At 39.6% G+C, this 22,001-nt stretch overlaps 2 protein-coding genes across 2 annotated transcripts; both read left to right on the plus strand.

Moving 5' to 3' along the window:
- Positions 1-123: 123 nt before the first annotated feature.
- Positions 124-12,461, plus strand: LOC117296289 (5'-nucleotidase-like). The gene is made up of 8 exons (XM_033779137.1): positions 124-600; positions 4,204-4,417; positions 5,605-5,796; positions 6,853-7,056; positions 7,663-7,911; positions 9,037-9,192; positions 10,806-11,006; positions 11,453-12,461. Exons 1-8 carry the CDS (start codon positions 253-255, stop codon positions 11,650-11,652), a joined length of 1,764 nt encoding a protein of 587 aa, XP_033635028.1. The 5' UTR covers positions 124-252; the 3' UTR covers positions 11,653-12,461.
- Positions 12,462-13,394: 933 nt separating this feature from the next.
- On the plus strand, positions 13,395-21,217 carry LOC117296291. The gene is made up of 10 exons (XM_033779139.1): positions 13,395-13,552; positions 14,364-14,594; positions 14,952-15,214; positions 15,807-15,953; positions 16,576-16,799; positions 17,253-17,383; positions 17,559-17,643; positions 18,006-18,180; positions 18,737-18,894; positions 19,541-21,217. Exons 2-10 carry the CDS (start codon positions 14,429-14,431, stop codon positions 19,833-19,835), a joined length of 1,644 nt encoding a protein of 547 aa, XP_033635030.1. The 5' UTR covers positions 13,395-13,552; positions 14,364-14,428; the 3' UTR covers positions 19,836-21,217.
- The last annotated feature ends 784 nt before the right edge of the window (positions 21,218-22,001 follow it).

Here is a 22,001-nt window from a genome sequence, read left to right on the forward strand (position 1 = left end):
GATAAGGTCTATGAAAAATGGAAGGCGCCCTCTGTTAATACACAATGCATCATACGAAACAAAACCCAACTACCTTGCATACATGCAGGATCAAAACATTTGTTACGTGGAAACGACTTTTAACATTATCACTTTCACTGGGAACTCCATCTGGGCGAGTTCATACTCTATGATATAGCTTACCGGCAAGCGCGCCAAGCTCCACAATCATCTGTTAAAGTTGCATCGTTTTAGTATACAACACAACACAAAATGGGTGCAAAATTTCGACTTTATGTGCTGAGTTTGATCTTGTCTCTGGCACCAATCGTGTGTCTGACATCAGCCTACGATCTGACCATTTTACACACTAACGATGTCCACGCTCACTTCGAACAGTTCGATAAGTACAGCACTCGGTGCGACGATGATGAGTCAGCGAACGGGCAGTGCTTCGGCGGGGTAGCCAGGACGGTCACCAAGGTCCGGCAAATACGCTCCGAGGTGGACAACGTGGTGCTGCTGGATGCCGGTGATCAGTTCCAGGGGACACCGTGGTTCAGCTTTTACAAGGGGAAGGCGACCTCACATTTCATGAATGTCATCGGTTATGAAGTCATGGTTTGTATTTGTATACATTTTACGTTATTTTTTTAATATATATATTTTTTTCTTCTTTAAACACTAGTGTTTGTTTTGGGGGCGGGGTGTCCACCCCCTCTGGTTACGGGCCTGCTCTTTACAATGATCTTTGCGTCTTAATTGTCTATTGATACTACATTAAATACTCCTTGCTTTATGAAAAGAGATCATGCAGAGACCATCGTTTTCACGTCGGGTGGACCTCGCGTTCGTAAAAGATTGAGAGTGGCAGTGGTGGTGTATTGATTGGGTGCCCTTACATGAAACTCTATCAATTTATTACTTTTGGTACACTCTTAAAAAGAAGTGTAACAACTTGCTGAGTAAATGTGCTGGGTACGAAAGTTGAGTACCTTCTTACGCAATGTTGGGCTACGAGGCGATTTGGCTAGTGCCCTCGATAAGGTAATTTGTACCTTTTTAAGTTGCATAACAAAAATCGCCAGTGAAAGCAACTTATGTGTACAAAAACACATTTTCCTCGCCACAGGGTCAAGTTTACCTTGCGACGTACCAAAAACAAGCCGGACATGCTCTTTTTGTGGTAAAATGTTGCACGTAATTGGGTAAATTGCTCCTCGTGGAAACCATTTTACCCATAATGCAAAGTGCACATTACACTCATTCATTCATTCAAACTGATATTTAATGACTTGTATTGTGGCTGTTAACCTTGTTGTTTTTGACCGGACGTATCGCACAAGTCGCAGGCACAAGTCATAATCAAAGATGGATGGGGTGGACACAATTCTGATGTTGCAGGTCGTTGATGTCTGATGTTTATGGTAGTTAGTCTGTCTGAGGAACAACAGTCTGTTGTGAAGGGAGAAATGCATCAACAGGAAAGACGCGGATAGTAGCTTCATTAATTTCGTCAATAACAGGTCTGGCAAAACCAACCGGCTCTTTTCAGAGCCAACACCGCTTCTAAAAAGAGATTGTTACATATAGTCTGCTCGCAAGACTTTTGTGTTCGTGTTTCACCCCCTGAATGTACACAAACTCTCCGGTCATTTTAGGCAAGATGATTATTAGGATGTGTTCACCATAGATTAATCGGAAATTATACTGTCCAGTCCAATTCAATATGGCTTTTTAAATTTGTATTAGGGTCCGTGTTTGCTGTCAAAATGCACTACTTCTTTTTCACTCAACACTTGGGGTTATGGTGCTCAACAACTGAGTAAATGGGTAGTCGAATGTTGGGTACATTTTGACACAACAAATTGGGTAAGACATTTGACGCATAGTAGGGTAGCCGTTTTACACAGAAATTGAGTAAATTAGGATGCAACGTCTGTTGCGTAGCGTTTTACCCTCCAAACGACCATGTTCCCTTTTGAACACCACAAAGAGTAACATTTTACGCAACATTGGGTGATTATTTCTTAGAGCGTAAAAGGCTTGCTGTTTGTATACGAAATTCCGACCGCACACGGAAACAAAATTCGATGTCCATTGTACGTCACCAGCGAAAATGTTCTTAAAACATGTTTATGAAAGAAATGGATAATTATATTACTCAGGAGGTCAAGTTTGAGCTGACTGAACACATTCAGCGTCTACTTGCTGAGGGAAAACAGCAAACAACTGTCAGGCCACACTCTAAGAAAAAAATACCCAATGTTGCGTAAAATTGTACTCTTTGTGGTGTTCAAAGGGAACATGGTCGTTTGGAGGGTAAAACGCTACGCAACAGGGGTTGCGTTGTAATTTACTCAATTTCTGTGTAAAACGGCTACCCAACTATGCGTCAAATTTCTTACCCAACTTTGTTGTGTCAAAATGTACCCAAAAATCGACTACCCATTTACTCAGTAGTTGAGCACCATAACCCCTAGTGTTAAGTAAAAAAGAAGTAATGCATTTTTGCAGCATACACGGAGACTAATAAAACATTTAAAAAAAGGCAATATACATTGAGTTGGACTGGACAGTATAATTTCCGATTAATCTATGGTGATCACAACCTAATAATCACCTTGCATAAAACGACCGGAGAGTTTGTGTTCATTCAGGGGTTGAAACACGAACACAAAAGTCTTGCGAGCAGACTACATGTAACAATCTCTTTTTAGAAGCGGTGTTGGCTCTGAAAAGAGCCGGTTGGTTTTGCCAGACCTGTTATTGACGAAATTGTTGAAGCTACTATCCGCGTCTTTCCTGGTGATGTATTTCTCTCGTCAACAGACTGTTGTTCCTCAAACAGACTAACTACCATAAAGCCAAAATTCTCTCTGACAACCGTGGTTAAATGAACATCAGACATCAACGACCTGCAACATCAGAATTACGTCCACCCCATCCATCTTTGATTATGACTTGTGCCATGCGACTTGTACGATACGTCCGTGTGTGTGTAATGTGCACTTTGCATTATGGGTAAAATGGTTTCCACGAGGAGCAGTTTACACAATTACGTGCAACATTTTACCACAAAAAGAGCATTTTTTAGTACGTCGCAAGGTAAACTTGACCCTGTGGCGAGGAAAATGTGTTTTTGTACACATAAGTTGCTTTCACTGGCTAATTTTTTTATGCAACTTAAAAAGGTACAAGTTACCTTCTCGAGGGCACTAGCCAAATCGCCTCGTTGCCCAACATTGCGTAAGTGGGTACTCAAATTTCGTACCCAGCACATTTACTCAGCAAGTTTTTACACTTCTTTTTAAGAGTGCACTAGAGAGTACTTCACACCAAACCATGACTTCATATTAAAGTGTCAGTGCAGTTGACCTCCATTGGTTGAATCTGTTGGGTCTGGTCCAAAAAGTATTTAGCACTGTCAAAGGCAGTGGACACTATTGGTAATTACTCAAAATAATTATGAGCATAAAACCTTTAATTTGTAACTAGTATTAGGAAGAGGGTTGTGACAATAAAACATTGTCACAAACGGCTCTCTCTGAAGTGGTGTAGTTTTCGAGAAAGGTGTAATTTTCAACGTATTTGATTCCGAGAACTCAAGTTTATCTGAAAGTACACAACTTCGTGTGACAAGGGTTATTTTTCTTTAATAGTTATCTCGCAACTCCGACGACCAATCGAGCTCAAACTGTCACAGGTTTGTTATTTCATGTGCTTGTTGAGATACACAAAGTGAGAACTGGATTTTGACAATTACCATTTATGTCCACTGCCTTTAAACGTGCATGACACTTTAGAATAGACATTCTTTTCATGAAAGGTCTGATCAAACGAAGCTGTAAAAACCACTCTGATAAAGATAGGACCATTTAAGCGGCGAATGATGGTTTAAATTTGTATTCCTCTCAAAACAGTCTAAACTGTGGGGCGGGAGGGAAGCATGCACTGGGCTAAAGTGTTCAAAAAGATGAAGTGCATGGACACATCAGTGCCAAAACTTGAGTGTATAATTATAATGGGTGACATTTTGGCTCTTTGTGAAATCAACCTCTCCTCTTAAACATTGACTGTTGCAAATGGCCCATTTGACTCGCCCAAATTGCAGGAAATGGTTTTAAGTTCGCGTTGTCCTTTTGATGAAGACACCCACACTTAGTGAGCAACCGTGACAGTGAATACAAATAATAAATACCCTAATTTACTCAATCCTCACAGGCCTTCGGAAACCATGAGTTCGACAACGGACCCGAAGGGCTGACAACGTTTCTGAACGACCTAGACGCCCAGGTGGTTTGCGCCAACATGGACGCCAGCAACGAACCGGCAATAGACGGACTGTTCACCAAGAGCACGGTGCTGGCGGTCGGCGGGGAAATGATTGGAATTGTCGGGTACACTCTCTCTAGAATACGCGAGCTGTCCACGACTGGTGAGATGAATATAATAACAATCGCACGAGAGGACGATTTCATTGTCCACATTAAATTCATGCCTTTTAATTTTCTAACTGAAAAACCCTTTATGTATTGTTGGTTTGAAACTCACTCTACCATCAGCAAAAGGGTCAATTTGTGTTTGATTTCATTGTCAACTTTTGTTGACACCAAAATTACCTTTTCCAGAATATGCACAAGTGTTTTAAAGGAACACGTTGCCTTGGATCGGTCGTGTTGGTCCTTGAAAAGCGTTTGTAGCCGTTTGTTATAAAATGCATATGGGTAGAAAGATGTTGTAAAGTTAGAATACAACGATCCACACAAACATGCCTCTAAATTGCACGGTTTTCCTTTTACCTCGTCGACTAACACGACGGTCGGCCATTTATGGAAGTCAAATTTTCGACTCCCATAAGTGTCCGACCGTGTTAGTTCGCACAGTACAACGAAAGCCACGCAATTTCGAGGCAAATTTGTGTGGATCATTGTAATCTACTTTTAAAACATATTTCCAACCATATGCATTTTATAAAAAACGCTAGACAAACTCGTTCGATCCACGGCAACGTGTCCCTTTAATTGGCAGTTAAAACACAAACAAAATGGTAGGTTTATTGAAACCAAGCCATGGACAACTGTTTATGAGTATTGTTTTGCTTGTTTTATGCAATGATCGGTCTCCAGTCAGTGTATTAATATCAAGTTTTATTTTTACTAAAAAGCTATGATAAACACTTTGTATTTACCGAAAGTATATGTAGGTTAGACTCTCGCAGAACGGCATTTATACACCTAGGCGTAGAGAAGCAAATTGTTCCAACCGGTCTGCATGCAGCCAGTAGACCGAAAACACTTATTAGTTTATTACTCGTTAAATTTGCAGCACAGATGTAACCCTTTAAATTCTACCATCGGCAAACATGCCTGACTGACATGGTCTATGAACCTTTATACAGTATGACTCACGGACTGGAATCTCCAGTTAGAAAACACTTTCAGTGTGAACAGTCTCTTCAACATAAAGAAAATGAAATCACATTACAAACGAGATACAATGTTTCCCAACGGTCTAGTGGCTGCAGCGGCACATCATAGCATTCCTGTAAATCTAACAAAGGTGGAGCTTTGCAGGCTGATTAAGCACGAAATGAGTGTTATTCTTACCTATACTTTCAAACAGTTGGGTCTTTGGTGTTCATGGATGAGGTATCCTCCATCCAAGCAGAGGTTGACCGACTCATAGCGGTAGAGGGAGTCAACAAGATAATCGCTTTGGGTCACTCTGGCTTTGAGGTAGATCTGAAGATCGCCCGGCAAGTTCGTGGTATGGATATCGTGGTTGGGGGCCATTCAAACACCTTCATGTATACTGGTAAGAAAATAGATACTTTAATACTTAAGTAAGCCAGTTTTTCTCACACTCTTCAGTCTCCTGACGATGAATAGAGCAAGTTAGTCGAAACATTGAGACCAACATTCAATTCAATTCAATTAATTTTAATTCAATTCAATTAAACATTTTATTGGGTATTGCCCTCACGTGGTAAAATACATAATTGGTGAAACCTATAAAGAGTAGCGAACGTTATTTAGGGAATAACAGTGCGAGTACGTACCCGGAGTAGTAACAAGTACCAGCCAATGCAACGCGCGACACAATGCAACGCGCAAGGTTTACACAATGTATGCTGATTTAGGGGCCACTTATTCGCTATTTTCCAAAGCCGGTCTTTATACCGACCGTTAAACACTCCCCCACGTGACCGGTTTTGACCAATCAGTGACTTGAAATCGTCCAAGGTATTTATTAATAACAATGCAGGTGGGCAAACATAGGATTGGGTGAAGCCTTGGCTCTTGTACACTAACCTATGGACAGACTAACACTGCATATAAGACTCACAGACAAAGACAATGGACAGACGAACACATAATAGGTGTACCAACAAAATACCAAAAAGAGAGTCATCATTGAATTAACTCATAATATTAAAGTAATGTAACTATTGAACTATAAAGTTATATTGATTATGCATTAAGTAGTAATTTCATTATTTTTTTGGAAAAAAAAGGAGTAAACATAAACTCACTCCGTGGTATAGTGAGGTGAGGTGAGAGAAATTTTCCCTTCGATCCACGAAAGCGCTAGTTCTAACAGTTATAACAACCCGAGAATTAGTATGTTAATGAGAAATATCGAAGGTTTCTGCCTGCAAGTTCACTCACTTAGTAAAGTGAAATCAGACACAGCGATCTTCGAATCAATCACATGGAATTGTCAGTATTTTTCAAAAACTGCTTTGAAACGAGGGGGGAAAGGAATTTTCACATATTCACCTCCTGGTGAATATCGACGTTATATTATTAATACAACATGCATGCAAAACGTCAAAACGTTACTGGTACATGTTTGGGTTTATCTGAACAGGGGACCCACCAGGAGCCGAGATACCAAGTGGTGTCTATCCAACAGTCGTGCATCCTGACGCCGATCCAACCGCCAATGTACTTGTAGTGCAAGATTACAAACTGGGAAAGTATCTCGGGCGCCTGGACGTGACGTTTGACGATGAAGGCAATGTCATTGGCTGGGGAGGAAACCCAATTCTCATTGACAAAGACATAGAAGAAGGTAAAAGTCTAAAGTTGGTGTTCCCTGATTGGGTGCCCATCTTTAATGGAGTCACATGTAACATATTCACGGGTATTTCCACCATTTTTACTATTCTACATTGCTCCTAGTTGAAAAAGGCCAACATATAATGACGTCCATTTTTAAATCAAAAAGAGCGGCTGAAGGTGACATAACAAAAATGGTTCCTAACTGTTTTCAAATCAGCACCCCAAATTTAAAAAAAAAAAAATCCTAGCTGGATCCAAATATTTGACATTATGGACCTGTGATCATCAGACTCGAATTCCTTACGCAACCTAGACTTGTGGACAAGTTGTTAATGGTCTGCCGCGGTGAGACAGCCGAGTTGTGGCAGTGCTCTCGCGAGATCACTGCTGTCGCGCGAACTGCTGCTTGCCGACGTCTACTCCCCATTTGGACCGTAGCCGTGAGAGCAGTAGTCTCGCGGGGCAACAGTCTCGCGAGAATCCAGGGAAGATTTGGAACGCTATCACCGCGACAGACATTTAACGACTTGTCCACAAGTCTATACGCAACCATATTAACGCCATAACTTTATAAAATGACTACACAAATGAATTAGGTTTCCACTGTTCACTATAGATGCGGCCGTTCTGGAGGAAATCGAGGCCTGGGGAGAGTCGATTCGTAACTATTCCAACGTATACATCGCATCAACCAATGTCTTCTTGGACGGCACGAGCTGTAGGCTGATGGAATGTAACCTGGGCAACCTCGTATCAGACGCTTACCTCAGACATGGCATCCGGGACCTGGTGGATGGAGTCCGGCTGAACGATGCCAACATCGCTCTGTTCAACGCCGGAGGTATCAGGAGTCAGCTGCCTGTTGGTAGGTATTGCTCAACACGAGGCAATGAAATGGTCATCGGTATGATACTTTAGTCAGTCAAACAAGTGAAAGATGAAGATGAATTTATTCAGACGATCGAAATTTACACCTTGTGAGTAGATAATATTATTTCTTTCATTTGAGTATTTTGGGTCAAATCCCAACAGTTCTGAAACTTGCTTCAATGAAAAACAAGATGACACTTGGTAATTGCTCGCTGTGCTTTTCGTGACGTACTGTATTTTTCGAGTATTTTTGTGTATTGTTGAATAACATTTTGCACTGATGCTATGGGAGTTTATTTAGTGGGATACACCCTTTGAGATCGTTATGCAAACGGGGAAGTTCACAGCATTACAACGTAAGTTAGACGGTACGAGTTGACTTGGGCACAAGTTGACTAGGGTTCGAGTTGACCGGTTGGGATGACTTTGGATCATATGGTACACTAGTCAACTCGTACCCCAGTCAACTAGTACCGGGTCAACCTGTACCAAAGTCAACTCGTACCCAAGTCCACTCGTACCTAGGTGAACTCGTACCAGGTGAACACGTGTAGAGTGTCATGGCCGAGTGGTTAACAGCATCGAATTCAAGTTCTGGTGCTAAGTCACCAGAGTGTGGAATCGAATCCCGGTCGTGACCTTGAGCAAGATACTTTACTATAATTGCCTCTCTTCACCCAGGAGTATAAATGGGTACCTGCGGGGGTATAAAGGTTGAAATTGGGAATGAAAAAGCCTTTGGAGCGATATAAACTGTGCCAAGGTTGTATACTCCCAAGGGAGCTGAGAACATTAAAAAGGGGATGTTATTAGCTCCCTATATGGGCACTAATGAAAGCGCCATACGGTTATTGTGAAATGCGCTATATGAGAATTGTTCTTACCAAGGTGAATTCTTACTCAAGTGAGCTCGCATCCAAATGAAGTTTTACCATGGCTTAAAACTTCTTTCCGATAATAAAAATGATTTTTGTTTTTCTTTAAAAAAATAATTAGCAACTATCAATAGGCCCTATCATTTGATTTCGTTGGTTGAAGTTGATAATATTTAATATAAAAAAATGATCATGGTTATTGAAAGATGTTGAAATGGTATTATGGATGTACGAATTGCACGCAGGTGATATAACAGTCGGTGATGTCACGAGTATTCTGCCGTTTGGTAACACAGCCGACCAGATCACACTTAAAGGGAAGCACATACTTGAAGCCTTGGAGCATTCTGTTGCTGAGTACACTATAGTGGGAAAACATGGAGAATTCTTACAACATGCAGGTAAGTTTACCTTCTAATAAAAGGGCGTTTTGTGCCAATGCAATCTGTTTGATCTTCTCTAATCAATTCAATTCAATGAAACAATTCAATAAAACGTTTATTCCTTACTCTTCACCATCAGCAGCTCTCCAATGCTTGTAGAGTAAGTTTTTATGCTATCAATTATTTTAAGTATTTACCAATAGTGTCCCTGCCTTTAAAACACCCAGGTCCAGGGTTCGTGTACTTCAAACCAAGGGTCATCACGGATCCCGATCTCATAAAAATTACAGTCCCATACATCCAGATGCTTAATCAATAATATTTAGAAACAGATGATAAAACACTAGACCGACCCATGAGCGAATCGTCACAGAGGGCAAACGGAGCAACCCTCAGAGAAAAAAATACATGCAGCAAAAACGGCAAAGAGTATTGAAAAAACACGCAGGGCATTAGTTGCGACCCTTGAGAGAAAAACATGTGGTGGTATTTTGCACCAACAGAGTCAGTTAGACAGTTGGTTTGCTCAAATGAAAAGGTCACGGGCTAGGGATATTACTATAAATACACTATGTTTCTAGCAGAAAAAAACAAACAAAAAACGAGCTATACGTGGCATTATAGTCTTAAAGGCAGTGGACACTATTGATAATTGTCAAAGACCAGTCTTCTCACTTGTTGTATCTCAACATATGCATAAAATAACAAACCTGTGAAAATTTGAGCTCAATCGGTCATTGAACTTCCGAGATAATAATGAAAGAAAAAATACCCTTGTCACACAAAGTTGTGTGCGTTTAGATATTTCGAGACCTCAAGTTCAAAACTTGAGGTCTCGAAATCCAATTCGTGGAAAATTACTTCTTTCTCGAAAACTATGGCACTTCAGAGGGAGCCATTTCTCACAATGTTTTATACCATCAACCTCTTCCCATTACTGGTCACCAAGTAAGGTTTTATGCTACTAATTATTTTGAGTGATTACCAATAGTGTCCACTGCCTTTAAAAGGACATACCATGCAATCAAACGTTAACCTGCGGTTAGGGGAAGGATCGGGAATTACTCTGAACAAACCATCACAAAAAATGACGATTTATCAAAATACGATAATATTATTGTTGAGGGTGTATAAAGAATTGTACAATTAATGTGAAACACAAACGTACTGCATTTTGTATTTAAATAAAAAAGTGTCCACAAATTAATGTTCGTTCTTGCCTTGCATTGTGCTTATAATGCACTGACGTCACATACAAATGCATGTCAATAACGCATACAATTAATATGCGTCCCCTGAAACACATCATGGAGAATATGACACAAAAAATGGCGCAAGAATTAATTAGGTGACGTCCGCGAGAATTTGATATCAATTTTTATTGATTTAACTGTGTACGAGCCTGAACATCTGACATCCACACTTCCAGGCTCGTAAATTTACGTTATGCCAGAGACTGCTTTTGATCCAACATACATAAATCATCTAAAAAATTTGATTTTGCATAATTCCACATGACTTTCATGGTTCTAGAGATTCGCAATTAAATCCAACGTACATGTTACACCCTCCCGACCTGTCCTTGGGACCAGTCTAAAACTGTGTATTTCTTTTCATTGCATGTGTAATAGGCATGTTGGTGACTTTTGACCTATCAAGGACACGCGGTAACCGAGTGGTCTCAGCTGAAGTGCGGTGTACGGAGTGTGAGGTACCAGAGTTCCATCCATTGGACCCTGAAGCGGAATACAAAGTCATCCTCAGCACATACCTTGTCGACGGTGGCGATGGCTACACGATGATAACGAATAATACCATTACTCATGATTTTGGTAGGAGCAAGTTAATAATACCCCCCAGCGAAAAACAAAACAAAATAATGAACATATTATTTTTGAGAGTGATAAAAATGAGCTCAAGTTTACCCCACATCATGGAGGAAGAAATCTATTTTCTTCCTTCATGGTTGAATCAGCACATTTTAATGATTGCTACAAGGCCGTGTGCACAACTCATCAAGAAGGTCTGTTGTAGACTTGATTCAAGTCCCATTCTCATGTGAGAGGTTCCTATTGCGGCGGTGCGGCACATGAGTTTTCTGATGTAGGCAATGGGACTGAAAACATAAAGGATTCGGACTTGAGTCAAGCCTAAGTTTTTTTTATAGCGAGATAAACAAAACAATTAGCTTCAGACACAGCCATATTTTTGGTTCAAGTCCTGTTCACATTTAGTTTATATTGGGTTTAAGTTTTTCTTTCTTTATTCTTTATTTTAGGTACCCTTGACATTGATGTGGTAACCGAATATCTGCAGCTCTTGACACCAATGACGGTTGGTCTCGATCGACGAATTACATTACTTGAACCAAAAGATGACGTAAATGAATGCAATGCGGGATCAACCAATAAAAGTCATCGTTTAATAGTGCTTTCGGGTCTGCTCTCTCTAGTACTTCACGCTTTCTCGCGCATTTAATTTAGACTCTCACGGTCGTGTGCAGTAAGTCCGTAAGGGCACAATTTCATACTTCTTTAAAGGGTCAATTTAAGTTTGATGTGCATTTTATATTATCAACTTTATGGTAAGTTTAATGGCACTATATAAAGGGTTAATTAAGTTAAGGTTCATGTGTATTTTATATTATTAATTTGATGGTAATTCAAATGGCACTAAAGGGTTATTAATGTTTATGTGTTTTTTATAGTTATCAAATTTATAGGGTAATTTTCTTCGACCGTCTTTCTTTGACCCGCACCGCTTTTCTCTGCGATCTCCAGTCAGATACAACCAGCAACATAGAATAATTTGTGCATCAATGAGGGCGCACTTCTGCTTACTTCGTTACATTTTTGTTAGTTAAGTTTATGGTTTTGTCTCCAGATGAAAATTATCACTGTGAAATGGCCGGCACTAGGATTTTGTACACATTTATGCAAGGTAACAATTTCAACGACGTGAAACAACCAGAAGTGGTCAAATGTTATTCTTTACGAAAATTTACATCGGCAGGAGTGCAAGGGAAAGTATCGGTAAACTAAAGAAGAAATTAAAAATAAAATAAAGTACACGACAAATCTCTTATGTTTATCAACAGTATTATTTCAATCAGTTTATTTCCACAGTTTCAAAATCACAATCAGTATCAAATCATAGGCAATGTATTAGTTGGAAATAAAGAAATAAATAGTTGTTTGATAAGATTAATTAAATGAATAATAAGCATTGACATTCGTGAAACTGTGGGGGACCCATACAGAAGCAAGGCTTGTGTAAGGGTAATGGTTCCCTGAGCAAGCTTGTGCATTGAGCCGATAATTATTAAATTGATGTATTATGGAAGAAGATACCCCTCGAAGTAGGAAACATGTCCCGGAAAGGACAGGTGTACTCAGAAAGGCTCAATGCACAAGCTGCTAACAATGAAAGTAGTTACCTGTAACAACGAACAATGGACAAAACAAACAAAGACAAACAAAGACGGGCCAGCGAAGTAAGAAAGGCAACATCTACTCACTGACAATCTGAATTCATTAAAAAGTACACTTAGATTTACAATGTAGGAAAGACATTATCTATCAACAATATGAAATTCAACAAAGTACACTAAAATTTACGCTTAAATACAGAAAGACTTTTTGAGGCTTTAAGTTGAGAGTTGAGCGAGTTCCAGCCCTTGGGTCCCTCAAGTTTAACTGTTTTATAAGCAAGAGAAGTACGGGTATTATGGTATATGAAGGTTGGAGGCTTGACGAGTAAAGTGTGAGTGAATTTCATTTAATTGTCATACAAAATGTAACAACCATATAGCATGCACACTACTAGAAAATATCAAATAATTTAAATCTTACCTAACTTTTTGTCGAATGCCGTGAAGAAAGAAGAACAGTCTATTTTTGGACATCAAAAACTCATCACCGTTTGTTTTTATCATAATTGCACAACTAAGAGAAATGTTGTTTACTCCAATGTGGTTTTCCAAATCTCAACTTGCATATTCGTCCACGATAATACAAAATTGAATAAAATACTAACAGTGCCCCCAAAACATCGCACAATTGTTCAAATTGTAGTTTCTATTGCAAATGTACTTAAAAATGTACTTTTAATTTACAAAAACTTCAAAAATACACAAAAATTACGAACTATTTTCTTTCATGAATGTCGCTGGTTTATGTAAACCGTTTAATGTTCGTTTGTTTGTTATTCGGCTCTCGCTAGAACAATTTTTTCACAAGCTTGCATCATCGTCTGTGTCTGTCTGTCGTCTGCGCGACTCGCCTTGTTATAAAAAACGAACAAACTCCAACAAACTGCCACTTTTTAAAGAAAACAACAATCATGAGACGTCACAGGTGACACAGTTTGGAAAACGAAGGTAAGTTTGTGTGTTGAAGTGCCGAGTTAATGTTACTTTTGTAATAGTTTATTTTCACGAAATAGATGCAATGTAATGCAATGGGTTTTTTCGTTGAAAATCGGATCGGAGAACGTCGATGATAGCTTTACCGGTTGATTTTGTGCTCAATTTTGTTTCCATTTTGTGCCATTGGCATGAAATGTTTGCGTTAAATCCTACTTCCATTTAAACCGCGGCTATTTGTTATTCAGCAGAAAATTTGGCTAAAAAAAAGTTGTGTTCTGACAGTTATGACATGATCATGATGATGATAAAAATAATGGAGTTGTTTTGTTCACCAAATCGGGTAACGATCTGAGTTTTATTGATAAACACTTCCTGTCTGGCCTGCTCATAATTTTTTATAATGCACGCCTTCAGCAGACCATCAGACTGACTCCAGATTTCACTTTCTGAGGTTAAAAATGAATTGGGGCATAGGGCCTTAGTTAGGGGCCTACTCAAGCTAAAAGAAAATGCAATTGCAAGTTTGAGTGCAGATGGTGGTCACTATTGTTTTTATATCAAACTCTCCCCTGGGCCTGCCTGCTGCCTGCAGTGCACCCTAATTTTGTTGGGTTTTGTAAACTTCTTCCGATTTCAAGTTCTTTGTCCCCACTTCGTTTATTTTCTTTCTGCTTCACTTGCTTGCACCTTATGGCTGTACATGTATAGAACAATTCTGTGCTGTAATAATTGTAAAGGGATCACCTTACCCAAGTCTCGAGACTATAAATATTGATACATTCAAATAAAAGTTTCATACATTTTTTTATTGCAATACATGTAGCTCAAACAGCTTCACCTTCAATTAAAAAGTAGATGTACTTCAGCTAGACGGAACAGATTCACACCATGCCTCCCACCTCAAGAGGCAAAGGAAAGCTGCGGGGACGAGGGCGTAAGCTCTTCATGGGGCAGAGCTCATTTGAGCGTCATTATGATGCCCATGGGAAGAATCGAGACAAGTATGTAGCCATCCTGACCGTGCTACGACGAAGTGGAGTAGAGCTGTCTCTAGGTAAAAGTCTCCGCCATCAATTTTTTCTTAAACTATCGGTCTTGTTGTTATAGAGACTGCTTGTTGAAACAGCCCAAATGATTGTTATATGATGGAACACGTTTGTTAAATCAAACAAGGATTTATTAAAGAGGAGAGTTGAAATCTTGTCTTCAGGATGATATACCCAAATAAAGAGCCTTTTTGAAAAAGCCACAAACATTAGACAACTCTTCACATACACTGATACACTGTAATTGTTAAGATTTTGGTGAAACATTTTCAAAATCATTAACTGTCAAGAAAACTTTGCCATTTAAAGCCAAGTATTTTGAAAATCAAAAAAATAATGTCTCAACACCTTTTACTTTTGCACAGCAACAAAGACTCACGCTCTTGCGTCGGCCTGGGCTCACAACGATCATGACCTGGTAGACAGTTTACTGGCCAACTCCAAGGAGTTTGGCCTGGTTGAGATCTTGAAGGCTGCCACCATGCTGGACTCTGGTAGGAAGATTAGGGAGTGGGAGAAGAAACTCAAGTTGCAGGAGATGAATCCCAAGAAAGGGCAGAGTCGTCAGAGAAGGGCAGTTGCGAAGATTAAGGTTGCTATCAAGAATCTCATCATCTATAAACCAAAGGTACTTCACTCAAGTCCGACACCCTAAGTTAGAAAATTTCAACGGCAGTTCAACTTTGGGACATGTATACCCAACACTGTACCCAACTCATAGGAAGTATTTATCCTTTCTGATGCCTTCAACTCTTTCACTGATTAACAAACTTTTTTAAGGAAGATTTGTTCACTTGTACTCTTCTACAAACGATTATTGCCAAAGAAAATTCTTCCAGAATAGATACCAATAGTTTTTAGAAGGGGGGCGGGTTGAGTGTAAGGAGAGGGTGTTTGAAATAGAAGCATTATGTAGTCATTCTTCAAAAGTCCAACCACATGTTTTGGTTAAATTAACCCTAATACTATCGGTCTACTCTCCTGCCCAACCGGCTCTTTCCACAGATTGCAGGAAGAGACTAGGCCACATTACACAAGCCATGAGCTTTGCAAACTGTACAAGTAAAACAAAGTGAACAGAAGAAACCTAAGTGCTCACTGCTAGTCTAGAACGTATGGTACTTTTGAGGAAGTCTGTCCTGTACACGACAGGAGGGTTACAGAGGATTTGATTTGAAGTTTCTTTCACAATACTTAAATTTGTAACTTCCTTTGCTTAGTTTGGATCTTTGAGTGGCTCGGTAGCTCGACGCATCAAACAGTGGGCATCCAGTATTTCAACTGTCAATCTGGAGTTCTTTGCTCTTCATCTCCCTAAGGAACCCTGGAAGAAACTGTCTGACCTTGTGCACTTCAATCCCGAGAAGGTAAAGCAAGTTAACTCTGTCTTGAACCTTGTGTGTAGGGCTATTCCATAGTTGCTCATGTAAGGGTAACCAAATAGAACAATATGTCTTTCTGAAAAGTAGTTATGTTTTTTTTTATTAAGTTCACAGATCTGAACGCATGTTCAGATAGTAACTTTTTTAAAATCATATTTCTGTTTCCTGCAGTCAGTAGAACACAATTAGCCACACATTGGGCTTCTGAAGATTTGTGTCCTCTCTTCTTTAAATCATTTTAAGCAAGTATTTTAAGTCTTTCATTACGGAAAAGCTCCATGAAAGAAAAGGACCAGAATAAAACATCTTTTTTGTCTGACAACTTGCACCCTTTTCGCAACAGTGGACTTAAATGGATCATGCACAAACTGGTAGTGCTGCTAACTGCATGCACAGGACGGATATACTCCTCATCCCTTAACTGACCCAAGTAATCTATAGTTAACACACTCACTCACTGATCTGTGTTTTGTGGCCAAACTAGGAAATTGTTGAATGAGCTTTCACGTTTGTTGTGGGTGTTTTTTTTTTTTGGGGGGGGGGGGTTGGGGGGGAGGTGAACTTAAGCATCCTTTATTAAACATCTGTTTTCCTTCCTTTTTCCCAGGACTTTGCTAACTTGCCGTGGTTCCTGCCTTTTTGCTATGGCAAGCGAGCCCCCATAGATTCAATGGTACAGAACTGCAGTAGAATGACCCACACCAACGTCAACGGTCTATTGCTGCTGTACAACGTCCCATACGCTCACGTCAAGACATTTAAGGACAGTCTGAATGAGGAGTCTAAGGAACTCATCAGCAGGAGGGAGGCCATGCTGGACACATTGCTTTGGTGAGAGCCGACAACTTTATGTACTTTTAATCTTTGAAAATCTTACCATCCTAAACCCTCGATCTACAACACCCTGTTTGGATGTTTCTGTTTGACCAAGGACTGCACTGGTAAAATATGCTTTAAGTTGCTCTCCCTAACCCTTTGGTGACCACCAAAAACATGTAAAATTGGACTTTAATAAACGGTCAAAACTTCAAAACTACAACACCCATATTCACCGCCCAGGCTCATTCGGTTGTTTAGAGCTTTCTTTTGATTTGATGTTCAAATCTGTGCACCAAAGAACTAACAGATTATACCGAGTAAGTTTTAATGTAAATCTGTGGACAACTGGATGACTGTATTTTGTGTTTTACAAAAAGGTACCCAAACCCTTTAAGCCAATTTAATCGGCCCGAGACTGCTCAGGTTAAAACATTACGATGATATTGATTTCATTTGAATGTATAGGTATTATGAGGATCTTTGCTGCCCTGCTGTAGATATGGTTATCGAAGAGAGGTTGAGGGCTGATGAGCCAGTCAATCTCCCCTACGGCAAACTCATGGAGCGACTGCTCACCATCAAGGTCATGCGAGAAGGTAAGTGCACCTCTTCATTTTTTGTTTATATAGCTGGACGAGATCAACACCAAAAATTCAGGAGGGACCCGCGTACCTAGATGTTTTCTTTGACCGCGGTGTGGGCGCTATTAATGCTTCACTTGATGGGGTCAATTGAGTAACACTTGTTTCTTTTTAAAATTTCCTTTGACAGAAAAATTGAAGTCCGAAAGGAAGGTAGTTGCTACATTCTATCATCTGCTGCTCCCTATTGCTGAAAGAAGGCTTTTGGAAATCAAGTAAGTATCTGACATTAAACTTCGATGCTTGTGAATTACGCCAGAGATTGGCCACGAGCCATTTTGGCGGTCACAGGGTACGGATATAGACAGGGGACCAGTCTTTAGATGCTTTTGCATCCCTAAAAAAAAAAAAAAATCCCTTGAGTTATGGAGTTGTGGCTAAGGCTAGTTAGCTCCGGCTGTTGCTGAGGGCATTGCTTAAAGGGCATCCTATCCTTCACGTGATAAATCTGTATCGGCTAATTCAGATAGCAATAGTGTAAAAGGGTTCAGTATATGCTTGCAACCCTGACGCCATTCATACCAACTGTTTTCACTCGGGTGATTATGAGAACCATTCTTTCTGTACCTCCTTTCAGGATGAGCATTGACGCTCCGGTGGTAGTCATCGGAGATCGCTCTCAGTCCATGGCCATCGCTGTACAGACCAGTACCATCATTGCTAGCCTCATCTGTGCCATCGCTAAGGCCGAGTTGTGCTTCTTCAATCGGACCAACCACCACCCACCAGTTATGCCTAGAACTATCGAAGAGGTATGAGCAACAAAAAGTTACAGGAGAAGAGTTTTGTTTTGTGTCTGGTGCGATGTGTCATTGTTCAGTAACAATCATAGACTTTGTACAACAAAGTCTATACTGTGGAAATGTTGTTGCCGAACAGACCACGTGTAAATCGAGGAAACCAGCCTATGTATACTTATGCTGGAATTTTTTCAGCTGATCAGCTGATTTCCTCTTGTTCTTTTCAAAACAGTGGCATAGAATATTTAAAAAAACACTTAACAAAAGTTGAGTGTGCTCGTCCATTTCCTCATTTTTTCGCATTTAGAAAGTTGCAAGTCTGTATACGCCAAGTTATATGCCAGGCTATTTTACTGTGAGCGCGTTGTTTTCACTGACACTACTACTAGGTATGCGCCGTTTCATGCGCTACAATTCACACAAACAATTGGATAACAAATACAATTTAGTGAAACACACTATGAAAATAAACATGAGTCAAGACACATGAGGATCTTGTAATTGGCTAAATTAGTCGTACAAATTTTGTCAAAATCGGAAATGTTGGCATCTCTGCGTTTTCTTCCAGGTTCTCCACTTGGCGACGACTTTGAGCGCAGTGGGAGGGACAGCCCCTGCTGCTAGTCTCTTGCCCTACTACACAGAGAAGAAAGTTTGTAAGACATTCATCATGGTCACAGATGAAGAGGAGAATGATCCAATCTTCATTGACTTCAACCGATACTTGTAAGTATAATCTTCGAAACGGGTACTTGCCCATGATTTGATTTTACTTGGATTTTGGTTAATTTTGTCTTTTCTTAAACTGTTTGGAAATCAAACAGCTGTGTCATTATCATTGAAGGCTGATGTCCTATTTTTGTCAACAATAGACCTTATGCATGGCGTGGTTTGAGTAGAGGTCAAAAGGAGGTTGTTCATTGGCCAATCCTGGACAAGTCTGTGCGTTTCCATTGTTTCATTATCGGTTTACCTCTAAGATGGCTGCTGGATGACGTCAACATAATCCCCCCACATCATATGGGACATGAACAATTTGCACTGGTAATCAGCAAAACTCTTGCCAACAACCAAATATGGCAGATTGATTAGTCTTTTTGTTTGTCAAGAACCTCTGTGTGTGACATCTCCCTCCCTTTGTAACAATGGCAATAATTGTATGTGCGTGACATCTCCCTCCCTTGTTACGTTGGCAACAACTTTTCATGCGTGACGTCTCCCTCCCTTTGTTACGTTGGCAATAACTGTTTGTGCTCGACAACTCCTTCCCTTCATTACATTGTCAGCAACTGTTCGTGCGTGACATCTCCCTCCAATACATTTGCAATAATTAATTGTGTGTGACATCGCCTCCCTTCGTTACACCCTCCAGTTTTGCCGATCTCTTTGAGAGGTACCACAAGGAAGTCTACCCCGCCAGGCTGGTCTTCATCTCATTCCTCAAGCAGCAACACACCACAGGGAAGATGGTGAAGAAGCTCCAGGCCAAGGGCTTCAAGCCGCTTCAGTTCCACCTGGACGACCAGCGCCCCGATCTGCTCAAGCTCAGTAACCTTCTTGGAACGCTCGCCAGCGAAAGCGAGGATTTCAACGATAGGGTGGTCGAGGTGGAGAGTGAACTACAGATAGAAGGAACCAAGAAAGCGATGGCCAAATTGGTCGTATAGACACAACCAGCCTCATATTTATATGCAGTGCAGTTTATGCAAATCAATTTTTTACTGATGTACTTTGTGTGGATGCTAGCAGCAGGTGGTGTATGTTGGCAGTCCTAAACAATATCTGTTTAGTCAATGACCAGTGATTAACCAACGGCCAACAATTATCGGCGCTGTGCTCAACTTGCACAAACTTACGTATATGTTTGCTACAATATGCAAGTGGGACCAATTATGCGAGCACAAAACTCACTTGCGAGGAAACAGTCATACTATTTTCTTTAAACATCAATAGGATCCTATTTCAATTCAAAAAGAAGCTCTGCCCTCAACATCTGCATAATATACACCACTAAAGTACACTTTCAAATAGATTTATTTTACAACAAAATGTTTTCTACCCACCTTCTTGCCTTCTTATAAATGTATGGCCATTTATAAAGCACCCACGAAACCCCCTGCAGTATGTTCGCTGCTTGGTTGCTTATGTTGCAATTGTTGGCATCAAGATACAGTGGTTAGTTTTGCGCTAGTGGAAGCCACCACTTGTTAGTCAATTGTTCTCGGAAACGTCTACGACAGTATGATCTCAGATCTATGTACAATGCAGACAATGTGCAAAACAACCGGGAAAAAAAATTGAAACTGTAATCATAACACTATGCTGTGGATATTGTATGTATAACCAATTTTTTAGTTTGAAAAGAAGATTTATTTGCTTACAAAAGTTTAGTCTACATCATGATGCAAAGTTAACATCTATATGTAATACATTTATGTTGTTTTCTGGTACACAAGCGACTTGCACAAGTCTATTGTAAATGCAGCATTCATTGTTGAATACTTCAGTTTTTAAATCTAACAATTTTAGAAACAACGAATTGTAACATAACTGCTAATCTATTATTAATAAAGAGACTATAATTTGTATTATAATAAACCCTTTTAAAATATAAGTTTTCAATATAATATACATATTATTAGAATAGCTTTTTATTTTAACATAAATAAGTAAAACTATACCTTAAAAAGGTTTTTGTTCACTTATATTATATATTTATTACTATTTAATTTATTATTAATATTTTTTGTGCGCATTCATTTTATTTTATTGTTGTTAAGGGTAGGGTAGCTGTCAAGTGTAAGTACATTATCAGATCAGAATTATCGCTGGTAATGTTGTTTAAAATATGGATGGGATGGTAAATAACTAAAAAAATAATCATTATTTTTATATCTGTGGAGTAAAATGGCCCAGCATTCATAAATACTTGGTCTTAACGATGGGATGTCAATCTGTGGAAGCTAGTGCATAACTCATTAAAGACAGTGGACACTATTGGTAATTGTCAAAGAGCAGTCTTCTCACTTGGTGTATCTCATGATATACATAAAATATCAAACCTGTGAAAATTTGAGCTCAATCGGTCGTCGAAGTTGCGAGATAATAATGAAAGAAAAATCACCCTTGTCACACAAAGTTGTGTACTTTCAGATGCTTGATTTCGGAGACCTCAAATTCTAAGCTTGAGGCCTCGAAATCAAATTCATAGAAAATTGCTTCTTTCTCGGAAAGCTACGTCACTTCAGAGGGAGCCGTTTCTCACAATGTTTGATACTATCAACCTCTCCCCATTGCTTGTTACCAAGTAAGGTTTTATGCCAATAATTATTTTGAGTAATTACCAATAGTGTCCACTGCCTTTAAGAGAAGGGGTATTTTGGGCAATTGTGACATCAGTGCAGAAGGCTATAAGAAATTAAACAAATGCTGTTAAAAAATACTTTTTTTGGGGGTATAGATTCTAACCACTACCCAACTGGGTTAGTTAAACCACATACATATACATGTATACACACATGTACATGTATGCAAGCAACTGCTGGTAGGTACTGTACGACGCCTTAAAGGCAGTGGTCACTATTGGTAATTACTCAAAATAATTATTCGCATAAAACCTTTCTTGGTGACGAGTAATGGGTAGAGGTTGATGGTATAAAACATTGTGAGAAATGGCTCCCTCTGCAGTGCCATAGTTTTCGAGAAAGAAGTAATAATCCACGAATTTGATTTCAAGACCTCAAGTTTAGAACTTAAGGTCACGAAATCAACCATCTAAACGCACACAACTTCGTGTTGCAAGTTTTTTTTCTTCTTTCCTTATTATCTCGCAA

The sequence above is a fragment of the Asterias rubens genome, chromosome 11, assembly GCF_902459465.1.
Source record: "Asterias rubens chromosome 11, eAstRub1.3, whole genome shotgun sequence".
Classification (NCBI taxonomy): domain Eukaryota; kingdom Metazoa; phylum Echinodermata; class Asteroidea; order Forcipulatida; family Asteriidae; genus Asterias; species Asterias rubens.

Excerpts from the sequence above, each read along its gene's own strand:
- LOC117296289 (XM_033779137.1), top strand. The coding sequence starts at position 253 with ATGGGTGCAAAATTTCGACTTTATGTGCTGAGTTTGATCTTGTCTCTG. Across the intron at positions 5,797-6,852 it reads AAACACCTTCATGTATACTG|GGGACCCACCAGGAGCCGAG; the intron begins GTAAGAAAATAG and ends TTATCTGAACAG. Across the intron at positions 7,912-9,036 it reads CAGGAGTCAGCTGCCTGTTG|GTGATATAACAGTCGGTGAT; the intron begins GTAGGTATTGCT and ends AATTGCACGCAG.
- LOC117296291 (XM_033779139.1), top strand. The coding sequence starts at position 14,429 with ATGCCTCCCACCTCAAGAGGCAAAGGAAAGCTGCGGGGACGAGGGCGT. Across the intron at positions 14,595-14,951 it reads TGGAGTAGAGCTGTCTCTAG|CAACAAAGACTCACGCTCTT; the intron begins GTAAAAGTCTCC and ends ACTTTTGCACAG. Across the intron at positions 15,215-15,806 it reads TCATCATCTATAAACCAAAG|TTTGGATCTTTGAGTGGCTC; the intron begins GTACTTCACTCA and ends TCCTTTGCTTAG.